At 43.0% G+C, this 17,977-nt stretch overlaps 1 protein-coding gene across 1 annotated transcript in view; it reads right to left on the bottom strand.

The window, feature by feature from the left end:
* Nucleotides 1-17,977, bottom strand: part of STAC (SH3 and cysteine rich domain) — an 88,858-nt gene that overhangs the window by 35,461 nt on the left and 35,420 nt on the right. The window contains exon 6 of the mRNA XM_087893672.1: nt 6,967-7,048. Coding sequence (XP_087749798.1) covers nt 6,967-7,048 — 82 coding nt within the window. The remainder of the gene's footprint in view (nt 1-6,966; nt 7,049-17,977) is intronic.

Here is a 17,977-nt window from a genome sequence, read left to right as displayed (position 1 = left end):
TAGGAATGTTTTGAGGGCACGGCAAAAAGTGCACAGATCCAGGATCCTCCGTATCTCTGGGGGGAGCTCGTTCCAGATGGCAAGTGCCCCCACAGAGAAGGCTCTCCCCCTGGGGGCTGCCAGTCGACACTGTTTGACCGACGGCACCCTGAGAAGCCCCTCTCTATGGGAGTGTACTGGTCAGTGAGAGGCTACTGGTGGCAGAAGGCGGTCTCGTAGATACCCCGGTCCTAAGCCATGGAGCACTCTAAAGGTGGTAACCAAAACCTTGAAGTGCACCCGGAAGACCACCGGGAGCCAGTGCAGCTCGCGCCACATCACTCCCATAACCACCTGCGCGGCCACATTCTAGACCAGCTGGAGCCTCCGGGTGCTCCTCAAGGGGAGCCCCATGTAGAGAGTATTACAGTAGTCCAGGCAGGAAGTGACGAGGACATGAGTGACCGTACTTAACGAGTCCCGATCCAGAAAGGGACGCAACTGGTGGATCAGGCAAAAAGGTTAGCCATCACTGCACTAGGCCATTTGACTGATACTGATCCCAGTGTCGGGACTGGATGGATGCTCAATCATTGCAAGATGGAACTGATGTGGGAATTTGACCCTCCTGGAGACAAGTCTCTTCCATTTTTGGTTCTGGATGGGGCTTCACTGCTCCAGTCAGATCTGGTGCACAATCTGGGGATTCTCTTGGACTTGTGGCTCCTGTTCAAAAAGCAGCTGATAGTTGTGGCTAGGAGAGTCTTTGCACATCTTTGGGTCATATGTCAGTTGTGCCTATACCTGGACTGAGAAGCCCTGTCCTTGTAACCTCTAGGCTAGAGTATTGTAACATGCTGTACATGAGACTACCTTTGAAGATCATTCAGAAACTTCATATGATGTAGAATGCGGCTGTATAAATAGTAAATGGTTCCAGATAAATGGTACATATAACACCACCCCTGCATGAGCTGCATTGGTTACTGCTGTGTTCTTGGTGCAATTTTAAAATGCTGGTAGTTACTTTTAAAGCATTACAAGGCTTGATACACTGGTACTTGAGAGATTGCCTTTTTCCAAAGGCAACTTGTCCGACCAGATCAACTAGAATGAACATGCAGCCAGAGTGGAAACCAACAGGGACCAAAAGATGAGCTTTTTCACAGGGATCCTATTCCATGGCACATCATGGATGGAACATCCTCCCTTCAGAGATAAGACTGCCCTCAATCCTATTAGCCTTTCATAAGGTCCTGAAAAAATGGCTATATTCCCATGCCTGAGTGCTGACTGTGTTAAGGGCTCCATTTCCTGGCTGTATTGCTAACTAGACAAGTATCTTCACATGTACCCTTTCATAGACATTACATAAGGAATGGTTTGCAAACAACATGGGAAAAAGTGAAAGAAAGACATTATATGAAGATACCAATGTGGCTTTCAACAATAGAAGCTTTGACACATCCAAATATGATTAAGATGAAAAATATTGTGAGATATAAGGATATTTTAACAGAGAAGGGAGAACTAAAACAGAAACAAGAACTAGAAAAACAAGGGATTGAGACAGGTTGGTATACATGATTGCAAATACAATCAAGATATGATAAGGATTTGAAACAGTATGGCTTTAATTTGGAAAAATCAGAATTGGATGAGATATTGACTGGGACAGATGAAAAAATGATTAAGATATTGTATAATTACTTATTGCAAATCAGATTAGAAGAGGAAGAAGTAAAAGAGACTATGATAACATGGGCAAAAAACTTTCGTTATACGATAGAACTAGAGATGGCAACAACTATGGGAAAGGAATTATAAATTAACAATGGCAACTGCATATAAAGAAAATTTATATAAAATGGTTTTATAGATGGCATATGTCACCAGAAAGATTAGCAAAAATGTTTAAGGATAAATCAGCTAAATGTTGGAAATGTTTTCAATTACTGGGATCATATTATCATATGTGGTGGACATGTACGGAAGCAAAAAATTATTGGGTTAGAATACAGGCATGGTTAGAGGAAATGTTGCACCAGCGTATAGAGTTAAAACCAGAGGCATTTTTATTGGGTATATTACCGGAAAAAATATAGCAAAGAAGATACATATTTGATTATTCATATAATAACAGCAGTGAGAATTGTATTTGCACAAAAGTGGAAGACAGAAAAAAATCCCATCAGAAGGAGAGATAATAAAGAAGATTTTAGTATGTGCAGAAATGAATAGGTTAACATTGAGAATAAAAGAGGAATCAGTGTATTTCAAGACATGGAGACGATTTTATGTATGGTTAGAAAAAAAATATGAATAAAAGATTATAGAGAAATAAATTAGATAAGGTATGAGTAAATGAGAGAAAAGACAAAAAAGAAATAGAAACCCAGAAGACACTTGTGTAAATGGAAAAGGGGAAGGGGGGGGGGAGAGAAAGAAAATGTTATTATATAAATGTACATTTATGATGATATGTGTAAATTTAGTACAATGAAAAAGTAATTGAAAAGAAAGTAAAAATTGGGATTGCTCTAATACCACCTTGGAAAATACTAAATTGAAAATGAATACAACCATAGAGAGAGAATGGAGAGGGATAGAAGAGAGAAGAGAGGAAGGAGAGAGAGGGAAAGAAGAAAGGGATAAGGAGAGGAAGAAAGAGAGGGGAAACAAGAATAGGAGAGAAGGTTAGAAGGGGGGAAGAAGGGAGGTGTGGGGAAAAGGAAGGGGAAGGAGAGAAGGAGAAGGAGAGGAGGAAAGAAGAAAATAGAAGAGTAGATGGAAGAAGTGAGGGAAAGGAAAGAGAGGAGAGGGAGAAGAAGGATTGTTGTAAAACAAGGGAGATGAACAACCCTGAATATAATTAAATTGTTTAGGATGAAGATTGTATTAGTATGAAAGTTAAAAGAAAATATGTATGTTAGATAAGAAATTGTACATTTAAATATGTTTATGAGAAAAAAAACTTTTTTTAAAAAAATGTACCCTTCAATACACTTAATATCCTTAATTAATGTTTTTGTGCTCTATATTAGAATCCTTGGGAGTGCAAAACAAAAGATTTAGTGTTATGATGGCTTTGCAGACAGCATGGGAAATTTTCTAACTGCCAAGAGGAATGTTTTGGAGGAGCTTTGGAGTATAATTTTTTAATGCTGATCTTCTGACTAGACAACAATAATCTAATCAAGTGATGATCAAATAAATTGTTTCTATTGTGGTGAGGTTTGTTGGGAAACCCAGGTAATTAATTTTATCTTGGGAGGGTGCGTATGTGTGTATATGTAAATGTGTTTGGGATGGATTGAAATTTAAATTATTTTAGAATGGAAGGGGTGGGTTTGGAATGGCTGGAATTAGGGAGCCGGGGGCAGGGAATGGAGTCCCCTCTGCTGAGTGTGCAAGCAGAAGCAAATGGGGGCTCAGATATGACCCCTGGTTCAGTATGAGTGGGGTGCCTTGCCTGCCCGGGAGGAGGGGGGCCGCTGAGGTGGGGAAGGGGATCTCCAGGGGGATGGAGAGCCGGAATATTGCGGTTATGACTGGGAGAGGTAGATATGGTGGGAGCCAAGGAGTAGGCCACTCTCAGGGAACTAGGACTCGCTGCCTCAAAGTGATTACTTGTTCCGGCCCCTCTGGTTTTGGTTCATTGGGTTCACTTCGTATATCTGGTGACTTGGCATGTCAGGGCCCTGGCCTCAGGCTGCTGTTGTTTAATGCCAGGTCTGTTGTTAACAAGGCTCCCCTCGTTCAGGACCTAATCCTAGAGGAGGAGGCTGACCTGGCATGTATAACTGAGACCTGGATGGGCCAGGAGGGGGGGTGTTCCCCTCTCAGAGATGTGCCCAGATGGGTTTCAGATATTGCATCAGCCGCGACTCCAGGGAAGGGGTGGAGGAGTGGCAGCTATTGTCTGGAAGAGTCTCTGTCCTCGCAGAATCCCTGCCCCGGAGGTTGTTGGGTGTGAGTCTCTCCTCTTGAGGTTGACTCAAGGGTTCAGTTGGGCCTGTTATTGATGTACCTGCCTCCCATCTGCGTTACAACAGCCCTTCCTGTGCTGCTAGAGGCAATAGCCGGGTTGGTGGTGGAGTTCCCCAGGCTTATGGTACTGGGGGACTTCAACCTGCCATCACTTGGCGAATCCTCAGATGTGGCTCAGGAGTTCATGGCTTCCATGACAACCATGGACCTGACCCAAGTAGTTCAGGGTCCGACCCATAGGGGAGGACACACGCTTGACCTGGTGTTTCTCTCAGGGCAGTGGAGACAGGATCTGGAATTAAGGGGTATAGATGCTTCTCCCTTGTTGTGGTCAGATCATTTCCTGTTGAGGTTGGACTTTAAGACACCACTCCTCCATCGCAGGGAGGCGGAGCCGATTAAATGGTTCCACCCCAGACACCTAATGGACCCAGAAGGGTTTCAGAAGGAGCTTGGGGAGATACCTGACTCCCTTGTCCACAGTCCGGCTGAAACCCTAGTCACTGCCTGGCATAAGGCAGCGTCTGGGGCATTGGACCAGATTGCGCCTTTGCGGCCACTCAATGGCAGCAGATCCAGGAAAGCTCCCTGGTTTACTGAGGAGCTCCGGGAGATGAAGTGCCAGAAGAGATGTCTAGAGCGACACTGGAGGACCAGTAAATCTGAATCTGACCAAACACTCTTGAGATCCTTTATTAGGACTTATTTAGTGGTGATATGGGCAGCAAAATGCTCGCATTTTTCCGCACTTATTGCATCCGCAGATTCTCGCCCAGCCACCCTATTTAGGGTGACTTGCTCCCTCCTTAATATAGGGGGAGTGGAGGAGTCCTTGCAGGGTAGAGCTGAGGAGTTTGTGCAGTTTCTGTCAGATAAAGTCGCTCAGATTCGGATGGACCTGGACTCTAATTGGGCAATACCGACAGAGATGACGGGGGTGGGTCTTAGTCCTATTGTGTGGGACAAGTTTGAGCCAGTGACTCCTGATGAAGTGGATAAGGCTGTAGATGCGATGAGTTTGTTGGACCCGTGCCCCTCCTGGCTGGTTTCGGCCAGCAGGGAGGTGACAGGAGGCTGGCTCCAGGCTTTAGTTAACACGTCCTTGAGGGAGGGGTCATTCCTGCAACCATTAAAGGACGTGGTTGTAAGGCCCCTCCTCAAGAAGCCTTCCCTGGATCCAGTAGAATTAAATAATTTTTGGCCAGTCTCCAACCTACCCTTCATGGGAAAGGTTGTAGAGAAAGTGGTGGCACTTCAGTTCCTGCGGTCATTGAGTGAAACAGATTATCTAAACCCTTTTCAGTCTGGCTTCAGGCCTGGCTACAGCACGGAAACTGCCTTGGTCACACTGATGGATGATCAACCCGAGATGGGGGTCATTCCTCTATCTTGGTGCTACTTGACCTCTCAGCAGCTTTCGATACCATTGACTATGGTATCCTTCTGGGACGACTAAGGGAGTTGGGAGTGAGAGGCACCGTGTTATGGTGGTTCTCCTCCTATCTCTCTGGCTGGTCACAGTCGGTGTTGGTAGGAGGACAGAGGTTGACCCCTAGGCCCCTCATTTGTGGGGTGCCTCAGGGCTCGGTCCTCTCTCCCCTCCTATTTAACATCTACATGAAACCACTGGGTGAAATCATTCGACGATACGGGGTCGTCGAATGATTCAGTAATATGCTGATGATACCCAGCTGTATATCTCCACTCCACGTCAGTTCAGTGATGCAGTGGATGTGATGTGCTGGTGCCTGGAGGCTGTGAGGGTCTGGATGGGAGTCAACAGGCTCAGACTTAACCCAGACAAGACCAAATGACTGTGGGTATTGCCTCTTAAAGACTATGTCGATTGTCCATCTCTGGTCCTGGGGGGGGGAGAAATTGTCCCCCTTAGAATGGGCTTGCAATCTGGGTGTCCTTCTAGACTTACAGCTAAGATTAGAGCAACATCTGACAGCTGTGGCTAGGGGGACTTTTGCACAGGTTCGCCTGGTGCACCAACTGTGACTCTACTTAAATCAGGAGGCTCTCCTCACATTCACTCATGCCCTTGTCACCTCACGGTTGGATTATTGCAACATGTTCTATATGGGGCTACCCTTGAAAAGTGTTCAGAGACTACAGTTGGTTCAGAATGCAGTCGCGTGAGCTATTGTGGGTGCACCTAGATACAACCACATTACACCAATTCTCCGCGAGCTGCACTGGCTCCCTATTGATCTCCAGACACAATTCAAGGTGTTGGTTATTACCTTTAAAGCCCTACATGGCTTAGGGCCAGGCTATCTTCGAGACCGTCTTCTACTGCATAGCTCCCAACGACCAGTAAGATCCCACAGAGTTGGTCTCCTCTGGGTCCTGTCAGCTAAACTATGTTGGCTGGCAGGCCCGTGGGGGAGGGCCTTCTCTGTGGCTGCCCCGGCTCTCTGGAACCAATTACCTCCTGAGGTCTGGACCACCCCCATCTTATTGGCCTTCCGGAAAGCGTCGAAGACCTGGCTTTTCCAGAAGGCCTGGGGCCGTTGATCTAGCTGCTGCAATCTTGCGAGATCCGGCCATGAATGGCGTGTATGGGTTTTTAATGTTTTTTTTTTTTAAAAAAAAACAACAACAACAACTTTTATGGCATATTGTTTGCATTATTTTTTGTTGTAAGCCGCCCAGAGTCCCCAGGGAGTTGGGCGGCATAGAAATGCGACAAATAAATAAATAAATAAATAAATAAATAAATAAATAACTCCATCAACATCCTTCCTGCACTATGTGAAATTGTGCATAACATGAATGTTAAATATGCTGTGAATTTTTTATGATTTGCTAGCAGCGTACCAAGAAACACAACATAATTATTAAAAACCCTGGGAAGTAGTAGGAAGTAAATAGTAACTATCTCCTCAATATCTGTTTGCAGCTCCTGACATTAATCCCAGAACAGAATTTGTACTTCAAGACTCTATGAGATAATCTGTGTTTTAGCTATAAATGATAGCTTGCACTCACCACTATTGCTGCGTTGCCTATTTAGGCCAAACATATTTCCTAGGCTGCCTTTTTCTTTGGGAACTTCTGCCAAATCTGATGTCTGCAATAGACAAAAAGGCAAAACAATGAAAATTAGTGACAAGATGAAGAAAATTGAGATCAAACATGTGCGAACAAATTGATGATGGTAGTGAGAATATGGGAATTAGAATGAAGCTTCAGTGCTGCTTCTACTATATCCATGATGGCGAACCTATGGCATGTGTGACAGAAGTGGCATGCAGAGTCATCTCTCTGGCATGCCAGCCATTGCCATTGCTTTTCCAGGTTCTGGCACGACATGCACGGTGGCCAGCTGGTATTCGTGTGCGCGGGAGCACTGGAAACCGGAAGAGCAGCTTTCTGACATGCATGCATGCATGCACTGGGATGCTGAGTTTCCAGCACATGCATGGGGCCGGCCAGCTGGTCTTCACGCATGCTTGCGTGCCAGAAACTGGAAGACCAGATGACCAGCATGCATGTGCATGCGCACGCTGGAAACTGGAAGCTCAGCTTCCCGGTGTGCACCGGGGAACTATTCTTCCAGTTTCCAGTGCTCCCGTACATGTGCACCAGGGAGCTGCTCTTCCAGTTTCCGGTGCTCCCATGCATGTGCTCCCGTTTCGGCACTCGGTGCTGAAAGGGTTCACCAACACTGTACTATATTATCCAGAGGCAGTTTAAATCCTTGATGGAAGCAATATATATAGGATAATTTGGTGTCCTAGATGTTAAATGGAGTGCAAACATGTTTTCTTATTTAGACTGGAGAAGAAAAAGACTACTAGGTTTTTTTAGAGCTTCCATGTGAAGTAGGTTAGATCAGCCCTTCCCAAAAATATACTCAATATACTAAGGGTCAACTCATATAATTCCCTAATAAGCATCATTATTTAATATAAGAGGAAGATGTTGTATTTCCTTGTATGCAATGCTTATTTCTCTACAATTACATAGGTTGAAGCTGAAAAGATGCATTGTTAGAATTCAATATCCTTTTGGTTGCTATATTGAATCTTTATCTAGAATGCATATCTATATAAATAAAAATGTAAATGTTTGTTTGTTCAAAATCGTAAATCTCCGAAAGTTCTTCACCGATTGCTTTGAAATTTTGACACAACATTGCATTCGAATACGCGCGTGTTTTTATATACCTATATTATATAGATGTCACACCTGTGACAGGTAAAAACATGCTTTCTTGAAAAACAGCGCTATCTGCTGGACGTAAAAGCAACACACGCTATACTAAATGTACCACAATGGCAGGCGCGAGTTGGGTCTTTTCCCCTCAGTGCCGCCGCCGCCAAACCCACAAGCAAAATGGCAGGAAATGTCAACTGCCATGAAGCGTCCTCCAGACTAACAGAGTATGCCATACCTTTGGCAGGGACCCCGATGCTGCCTGTGGTGCGGAGAGCTGTGAAGGTGAAGGCGGTTATACCGGCAAGCCAGGAAACCAGCTCTTACACCTGTGGCAAAGTATCCTCGGAAGCGTCCGAAGACAAACCTCCAGAGCCCCAGGAACGCAAACTCACTGACAGCAGCCCGGGTGGAGGCCTCTACCAATCCCATGACGCGCAGCTCTCCCAATACAAGCACCAAATAGGTAAAAGTCCAAGAAAGCAATTGATTAAGCGATGTTAAAGTCCAAAAAAGAAACGTAGAGAAAGGCAACTCAGGTCTGAATCCAATCGACCAAGTGAAAAGACTGGTGGAACGGAGGCAAAGTAGGCATGACCTGAGCTACAGAGGGACATTATTGGCACTCGGTCAAAAAATATTGTATACCCACAAGACTGGGCCAGAGCAACGCGTGGCTGGGTACAGCTAGTGAGTTAATATATATATAAAAAAGAAAAACATTGCCATAGGTGTATACTACAAGCCACCCAATCAAGCCGAAGAACTAGATGAACCTTTCCTAATCTGTTAACAAATATATGTAGGAAATACACCACAGTAATAATGGGGGACTTTTAACTACCCTGACATCAATTGGGAGACAAACTCTGCATCAAGTGGGAGTGCAATCTAGCTGACAACTTTGTTATCCAAAAGTCAGAAGAGGAAACTAGTAGGACAGCTATACTGGACTTAATTCTTACTAATAGAGAAGAAATATTAGAGGGGTTTGAAATATTGCAGGAACTTTAGGGCAGAGTGACCATGTCATATTAGAATTCAGAATAATGCAGAAAGTAATAGAATATAATCAAACCAGTATCTTAGACTTTAAAAGACCTGATTTCAACAAACTTAGAGAGAGCTTATGAAGGATTTCATGGATGAAAATCTTAAAGGAGAAAATAATTCAAGAATTTGAAAGACAAAAAGGACAAGTGCAAAAAATGGAAAGAGGGACCCATAACTAAGGCAGAATATCAGCAGATAGCCAGAATCTGCAAAGATGAAGTCAGGAAGGCAAAGACTCAGAATGAACAAAGACTTGCAACAAAAATCAAAGATAATAAAAAAAGTTTCTTCCAATATATAAATAACAAGTAAAAAAAATCAAAGAAACAGTTGGTCCACTAAAGGTAGAAGAAGGCAAGGAAGTAACAGGTAGCAGAGAGAAAACAGAGCTGGTTAACTCATTCCTTGCATTGGTCTTCACACAAAAAGAAACTATAGTCTAACTCAATGATGGTGAACCTTTTTCTCGTTGCGTGCCAGCAGTGTGTGTGTGTGTGTGCGCATGACAGCGTGCGTGCATGCCAGCACCCATAATGCAATGCAAACCCCCCTTGCACATGTGCACACAACCCTCCACGCTCCCCGCGCATCACCCCACATTGCCCACGCTCCCCCACACATGTGCCCTGCATTGTGCATGTGCACTCCCCCACATGCGCTTCCCCCTGGTGGCCTATTTTGGGCCTGGAAAGTCTGGGCTTTCAGGGGAAGGGATTGAAGCCCTGGCCTGCTGCTTCTGGCACCGCCAGGAAAAGGGAGTGCAAGAACCGCCGCCGCCAGGTGCGAGGGGGCGGTGGGAAGGATATGCAGTCTGGGGCTTCTGACGTAGCCCCAGGCCTCCAGAGGGGGAGGGAAGTCAGCCATGTTGGACGCTGCCCAGAGCACAAAGCAGGGAAGCAGCAGCACAAGAACCACTGTTGGCGGGGCCAGGGGGTGGTGGCGGCAGGAGCAGCAGGGGGCTTCCCTCCCTCCCCCTGGAGGTCTGGGGCTACGCCAGAAGTCTGCTCAGATGGGGAGACAGGAAAGCCCCGGTCCACCCATCCTTGCTGCCAGCGCCCCCTCACCTACAATCAATCTGCTCCTTTTGGAAATTTGCTTTTCTTCCAATGCCAAGACTTGGATCCACAGGACTGCAGACTGCCTCTGAGCTACCCTTCAGGGCTGAATACGGAAAATGTCACCCCAAGGAAAAGCTGAGTGACAGGAAGAAGCTGCTGCCAGCTCTGGACCTGGCAGCCCGCAGGCTCATCCCAAGCTTTACAAGCCGCTGTGGTAACCGCGCAGCCTCGCCAGCTCACCAGAAAGCCCACTGCGTACAGGCACAGCAAGAATAGGCTGGGCCAAACAGCCCTGCCTCGGAATAATGATGACAATGCCAATGCCACCCCCCTTTCCACCACCTCCAGAAAAGGGCTAAGCAGGTTGCTCCCGCCCCCCCTTCTCCATGCATTGCGATGCGAAGGGGAAAAAAAAACCACAGGAAGTCCTACTCCTGGTGCTGCCAGGGAAGAGGCACCACAAGAACCGCTATTGCTGGGGGTGAGGGGGTGCCAGTGCCAGAAGCAGTGGGCCGGGGCTTCATTCCCTTCCCCTGGACAGCCCACTCAGGCAGGGAGACAGGGAAACCCCAGACCGTACATCCTTCCCACCACCCCCTCGCACTTGGCAGTGGCGGTTCTTGCACTCCCCTTGCTGGGTGGTGGCAGAAGCAGTTGGTGGGGGAGAGAGGGTGGTGGCAGGCTGCAGCAGTAGGCTGGTCACACTGGCTAAGAGGCAGCAACGGCTCCTCCTCCTGCCACCCTCACGCTCCAGGCAGTATCCAGGCAGCTATACCTGGCTTCCCTCTGCGGCAGCCCACGTGGATTCCTGGCAGGGCAGCTTCGGGGCCTTTCCTCACAGTGCTGGTGGCAGTGATGAGACAAGCAGGCAGCTGGGAGTAGGGGAGCGACTGGTGGCAGTGCTCCTGGCTGGCAAGGGGTAGATATCCCGGGGCTGTATCCGGGCAACAATGGCATGGCCGATGCACACCTGCGCTAAAGGCCAGCTGATTGTCACGCACACATGTGCACCAGTAACCAGCTGGCTGGTGCACATGCATGGCCTGGAAATACGGAAGAGGAATGGGCGATGCCACTCGTGCCGGGTGACATGGCTCTGCGTGCCACTTCTGGCATGTGTGGCATAGGTTCACCAACATGGGTCTAACCTATCAAAAACAGACTAGAAATAAAAGTTATAATAAGCAAAAAAATAAATAGTAAGAGAACACCTGTTTGATCTTGATAAATACAAATCACCAGGATCTGATCGATTACGTCCCAGAGTTCTAAAGGAGCTGGCAGATGTCATCTCAGAATCACTGCACCATATCTTTCAAAAATCCTGGAGCACCGGGGAATTACCAGAGGACTGGAAAAGAGCTGTTGTGGTTCCCATCTTCAAAAAAGGAAAAAAAGAGACCCAGGAAACTACAGACCAATCAGCCTAACATCAATACCCGGGATGATACTGGAACAGATAATTTAAAAACAAATCTGCCAACAGATTTGATAGAAGCTCAGGCTCTTTGAAAGAGCCTGATAGTACAGTGGACTAAAGCACTGTTATTAACATCTGCTGCTTGCAATTACTGCAAGTTCAAATCTCACCAGGCTCAAGGTTGACTCAGCCTTCCATCCTTTCAAAGATAGGTAAAATGAGGACCCAGATTGTGGGGGCAATAAGTTGACTTTGTATAAATATACAAAAGTATGAAGACTATTGCCTAACGCATTGTAAGCTGCCCTGAGTCTCCGGAGAAGGGTGGCATATAAATTAAAGCAAAAAAAAAAAAAAAAACATTTACTGTGTTTCCCTGAAAATATGACCTATGTGGAAAACAAGCTCTAGCCTGACTTTCACACTTTGCCTAAAACAAGCCCTATCCCCCAAAATATGCTGTGATTAAGCCCCACCCATCATCTGGTTGTACAAAAAGAGGTGAGGCACAGGCTTAAAAATCAATACCTAAAGAGAAGATGATGGAAGGAATTGATGAAATTTATCAAGTTTATACTGGATATGCAATGCGTAATAAGCTTCCAAGAGAAATGCACATAAGATTTACTAAGAAATCAATTAAGACATAGATTCTTCAGGCTGTTCGTGACAAGGCTTTGGAATACAAGGGGAAAGAAGTTGCAGTTTTGAAACAAATTCCAAGAAAAGTGAGAGAGATAAGAAGGAAATATCAATTTTTGACCAAAGTTTTGCTGCAAAAAGGGATTAACTATAGATGGCTGTTTCCAGAAGGAGTAGGCTTAACATGGCAACTCCAAAGATACAGGCTTAATACAATTGACAAGGCAAGAGCCTTTTATGAGGAAGTTCTTAAAAAGACAGATGTAGAAATGGAAGTTGAAACTCAAGCAACACTAGCTCCAATAAAACCCGCTGAAGAGGAACTGATAATGCTGGAAGAAACAGAAGGAGCTGTGGGTGGAGTTATGGAATATAAGGAGCAACGTGAAGCCAGATTGACTAGAGCAACAAAACCTAACTATAAAGTATGAATATGGAAGAAAGGTAATTAATTTCAATAAATATAAATGGACTTAATTCGGCCAATAAAAGAAGAACAGTTTTTCATAAATTAGAAAAATTAAAATTTGATATAATTTGCTTACGGGAAGTGCATATTATAAAACAATATGAACAACTATTGATTCAACCAAAACTTGTTAAAACTTTTGTATCATTGGCGCAAAGTAAAAAAAGAGGAGTTGCTCTGTATATCAGGAATACATTAACGACTCAGCAGAAATATGCGGACTCAGAAGACAGAATTTTGATGGTGGAATTAATTGACAACAATACAAAATTGCTCTTAGTGGCAATATATGGCCCTAACAATAATCAGAGTGACTTCTACAGGAAATTACATAATAAGGTAGTTGAAATGGAGTATGAAAATGTTTGTATGATGGGGGACTTCAATGGAATCGTAGATGAAAAATTGGACTATAAAACAAGTAGAACAATAAGATATAGCAGAAAGATATTGCTGAGAACTTTTTTTAAAATGATAGAGGAAATAAATTTGAAAGATATTTGGAGAGAGAGAAACGGAAAAAATAGACAATATACCTTTTACTCCAATAGACACCTATCTTGGTCCAGATTAGATATGATATGGACAACAATGGAATTGACTTTAAATATTGAACAAGTGAATATAGATACTAACATATGGGCGGGCCATAATCTGGTGATTGCTATTTGGAAAGGTTGAAAAGGCAGATCTAGATGGACATTGAACAATACAATATTAAAAGAGAAAGATTTTGAACAGAAAATGAAACGAGAATTGGACTTTTTTTTTTAAAGGAGAATAAGAAAGAAACATCGACACAAAATCATTGGGATAAAATTAAAGCCTTTGCCAGAGGATTAATTATTGATTATACACGGAAAAGAAATGTGAAGAAAAGACAAACCCTCAAAATACTGAGAGATGATCACAAAAGACTGGAAAAAGAACTCCAGAAAGATCTATATAAGAAAGATGTAAAAATTAAAATGGATATTATAAAGCACAAAATGGATCTACAAGAGAAGGAAGAATTAGCTCAAAAAATAAGAACTGCTAAACAGAATTATTTTGAAAATGCAAATAAACCAGGCAGATGGCTAGCATATAAATTGAAAAAAGAAAGAGAATCAAGAAAAATAACGCAACTAATTGATTATCAAGGACAAAGTAGATTTGGAAATAAAGAGATGGGGAAAATAATACAGCAATATTATACACAATTGTATAAGAAAGATGTGATAGAAGAGGATAAAGTGGCAAGGTATCTACAAAAAGTTAAACTACCACAAATCCCCAAAGAGGTTGAGGAATTATTGGACGGAAACATAACAATGATGGAATTAACTGAGGCAATTAAGAAACAGAAGAATGGAAAGGCACCAGGTCCGGATGGACTGCCAGCTGAATATTACAGGACGTTACAAGAATCGTTATCAATCCCAATGCTGGAGGCTTTGAATGAAGTAATGATAAAAAAAGAAATACCCAAAACATGGACTGAGGCATACATTACTTTGATTCATAAAGAAGAAACAGATCCACAACAAATCAAAAACTATAGGCCTATAAATGCAGATTATAAAATCTTTGCAATGATATTGGCAGAAAGACTTAAGAGATATTTGAATAACTTTATACATTCTGATCAAAATGGATTCCTGCCAAAAAGACAAATTCGAGATAATATAAGAATAATTTTGGATACTTTAGAATACTATGAAGCACATCCTGAAATGGAGAATTGTCCAAATTTATTGAAATAGAAAAAGGCACTAAACAAGGATGTCCACTGTCCTCACTATTGTTTACATTGACATTGGAAGTCTTAAATAGAAATATTAGAGAAGAAAAGGAGATAAAAGGTATGAAAATTCGAAAAGAAGAATACAAGCTACAAGCCTTTGCAGACGACCTGGTTTTTATTATGGAAGAACCACTAACCTCAATAAATAAACTGTTAGAAAGTATTGGAGAGTTTGGAGAAGTAGCTGGCTTAAAAATTAATAAAGAAAAGACAAAAATAATGACTGAAATGAAAATAATGAAAATGAAAATAATGAAAAAGCAAAAAGAAGAATTGATGGAGATTTCAAGTATGCAGGTTACGAATAAAATAAAATATCTGGGAATACAATTGACAGCAAAGTGTAGTTCTCTCAAGGAAAATAATTACAATAAGGTTAAGTGACAGATAGAACAAGATTTGGAAAAATAGGGAAATTTGCAACTATCTTTAATTGGGAGAATTGCAACCATTAAGATGAATATCTTGCCTAGAATCCTATATTTATTCCAAACAATTCCAATAAAGTTGGATAAGGAATTTTTCACAGATTTGAATAAAATGATATTGAAATATATTTAGCAGGGGAAAAAGGCAAGAATAAAAATGAAGTTGTTACAAGATGCTAAAATGAGGGGTGGTTTTTGTTTACCTAATTTTGAACTTTATCATCAAGCAGCTAGCTTAATGTGGACTAAAGAATGGATATCATTAAAAAATACTAGATTGTTAAATTTGGAGGGACATGATTTGTTGTTGGGATGGCATGCTTTTTTGTGGTATAAAGGAACTAAAATACAGGGGTATTTTAGAAGACATAAAATACGTGAAGCCTTATGGTTGAATTGGGAGAAGGTTAAAAAAATCACTACTTGAAGATACCAGTCTGGGTATCTACAATTGAGGCATTTTTGTATCTAGTGGTGTTTAAAGGGAAACAAATTATAAGATATAAGGAATTATTGGATGAAAAGGGTGAACTTAAATTAAAGCAAGACATGGAAGATCAAGGATATAAAATGGATTGGTTTTCATACATGCAAATACTCTCTAGATATCGAGAAGACCTTAAACAAGAAGGCTTTTATAATGTATTGACTAATCTAGACAAGATCTTGATGGGTTCTGATGATCATGTAATTAAAAACCTGGCTGGGCCAAGGGGGGGGGTCCCTCTCATTGAAATGTGCTCACCAGGTTTCTGCGCATTCCATCGGCCGAGGTCACAGGGTAGGGGCGGGGGGTAGCGGTTATCATTAAAGAAGGTCTGAGACCGAGGGAGGCCACTGTTCCTCAGACAGCCGGCTGTGAATCACTCCTTGTGAGATGGGGTCACGGGGTTCAGATGGGTCTGCTGATCACGTACCTGGCTCCCTGCCACGTGGCAGCAGCCCTGCCCGAGCTACTCAATGTCATTGCCATGGTGGTGGTTGATACCCCTAGGCTTATGGTCATGGGGGATTTCAACCTGCCGTCCGTGGGTGAGGCATCTGAGATGGCTCGGGAGTTCATGGCTTCCATGACAGCTATGGACCTGACCCAGTTAATTCATGGCCCTACCCACATGGGGGGAAACATGCTGGATCTGATTTTTGTCTCTGGACAGTGGTTGAGTGACCTTGAGATAGGGGATATAGTTACTGAGCCCTTGTCATGGTCAGATCACTCTCTCCTTCGTCTCGACCTTTGAACCGCTGCACCCCGCTGCAGGGAGGCGGAGCCGGTAAGATGGTTCTGCCCCAGGCGCCTGATGGAACCTGACAGGTTCCAGATGGAGCGTGGGCCATTTCCTGAGGCTCTGGCACACACCTCAACTGGAGACCTAGTGGCCGCCTGGGATAGGGTGGCCGCTGGAGCTCTGGATCGGGTCGTGCCTTTGCAGTCTCTGACCCGGCGCCAATCTCATTTGGCTCTTTGGTTCACTGAGGAGCTGAGGGAGTTGAAGCACCGGAAGAGACGCCTAGAGAGTAGTTGGAGGGCCAGTCTTTCTGAATTGGACCAGACACTGGTAAGATCTCATATTAGGAATTACCTAGTGGCGATAAAAGCGAAATGTACTTATTTTGCTGCTCTTTTTTTTTTAATTGAAAAGTTTTACAAAAACCAAAAATTTATTCCCCCCCCCCATATTCCCCCCACCCTTTCCCTCCCCTCATCCCACCCTCCCCCCCAGACTTCCCAGAGCAAAATACAAGGTGTTTCATTTAACAATCATAAACTAGATTAACCTACTTATCCTCAGACTACTAACTCGCCCCCGAAACCTTAACTCCACTATAGATAACATAATACTTCTAATACTTAACGTTCATTCATAAGCTATTTGATATTTTCTTGTCTGATACTTATTTTGAATATAGTCAATCCATCTTCTCCATTCCGAAACATATCTTTCTTGTGTATAGTCCTTCAAGTACACTGAGATTTTCGCCATTTCTGCTAGGTTCGTTACTTTCAGTATCCACTCTTCAATAGTAGGCAAAGAGTCCTTCTTCCAATATTGCGCTACCAACAGCCTAGCTGCTGATATTAGATTCAAAATCAATTTAGTCTCTGATACTGTACAGTCCGTAGTTATACCCAATAGGAACAATTGAGGAGTAAATTTCAACCTTCTTTTCAGAATATTCTGCATCACCCACCAAATTTTTATCCAAAATGCCTTGATTTTCTTACAGGTCCACCATATATGATAATAGGTTGCATCATTACATTCACATCTCCAACATCTAGCTTGCAAATTAGAGTACATACATGATAATTTTTTAGGATCTAAGTGCCATCTATAAAACATTTTATAAAAATTCTCTCTCAAATTTTGTGCTTGCGTAAATTTAACATTTCTGACCCATATCTTTTTCCACATTTCCATCATCACTGGTTCCTGAAAGTTTTGTGCCCATTTTATCATACAATCCTTAACCAATTCCGTTTCTGAATCTATTTCCAATAATGCATTATACAACCTTTTAATATGCATCTGACTTTGATCGCTAATCTGTTTCACCAGATTTTCCTCATTTTGCATAACACCAAATTTTTGATCTTCCCTCCATCTAGCTTGAAGCTGACCATACTGAAACTAAGTATAAATTATCCCTTCTTCTTTTAATTCATCTAAAGATTTCAGTTGCAACTTACCCCTTTCCAAAAAAAGAAGCTCTTTATAAGTAATCACCTCTGTTTTTTGCTCTATACTTATATTTTCTATTGCATGTCTGGGATTTGCCCATATGGGTATCTTATAGTTTAGCTTATATTGGTACTTTTTCCAAACCCTCAACAACGCATTTCTAAGTATATGACCCTTAAACACTTTATCCACTTTTTTTTCATATAACAAATAAGCATGCCATCCATATAACAAATCATAACCTTCTATGTTTAACCTTCTTTCTTCAGTTAAGTTAAACCAATCACTAATTTGTGATAAA

This window comes from Pantherophis guttatus, chromosome 4, assembly GCF_059756535.1.
Source record: "Pantherophis guttatus breed Tessera chromosome 4, ASM5975653v1, whole genome shotgun sequence".
NCBI classification, from domain to species: Eukaryota; Metazoa; Chordata; class Lepidosauria; order Squamata; family Colubridae; genus Pantherophis; species Pantherophis guttatus.
This window is presented reverse-complemented; position numbering and strand designations above follow the sequence as displayed.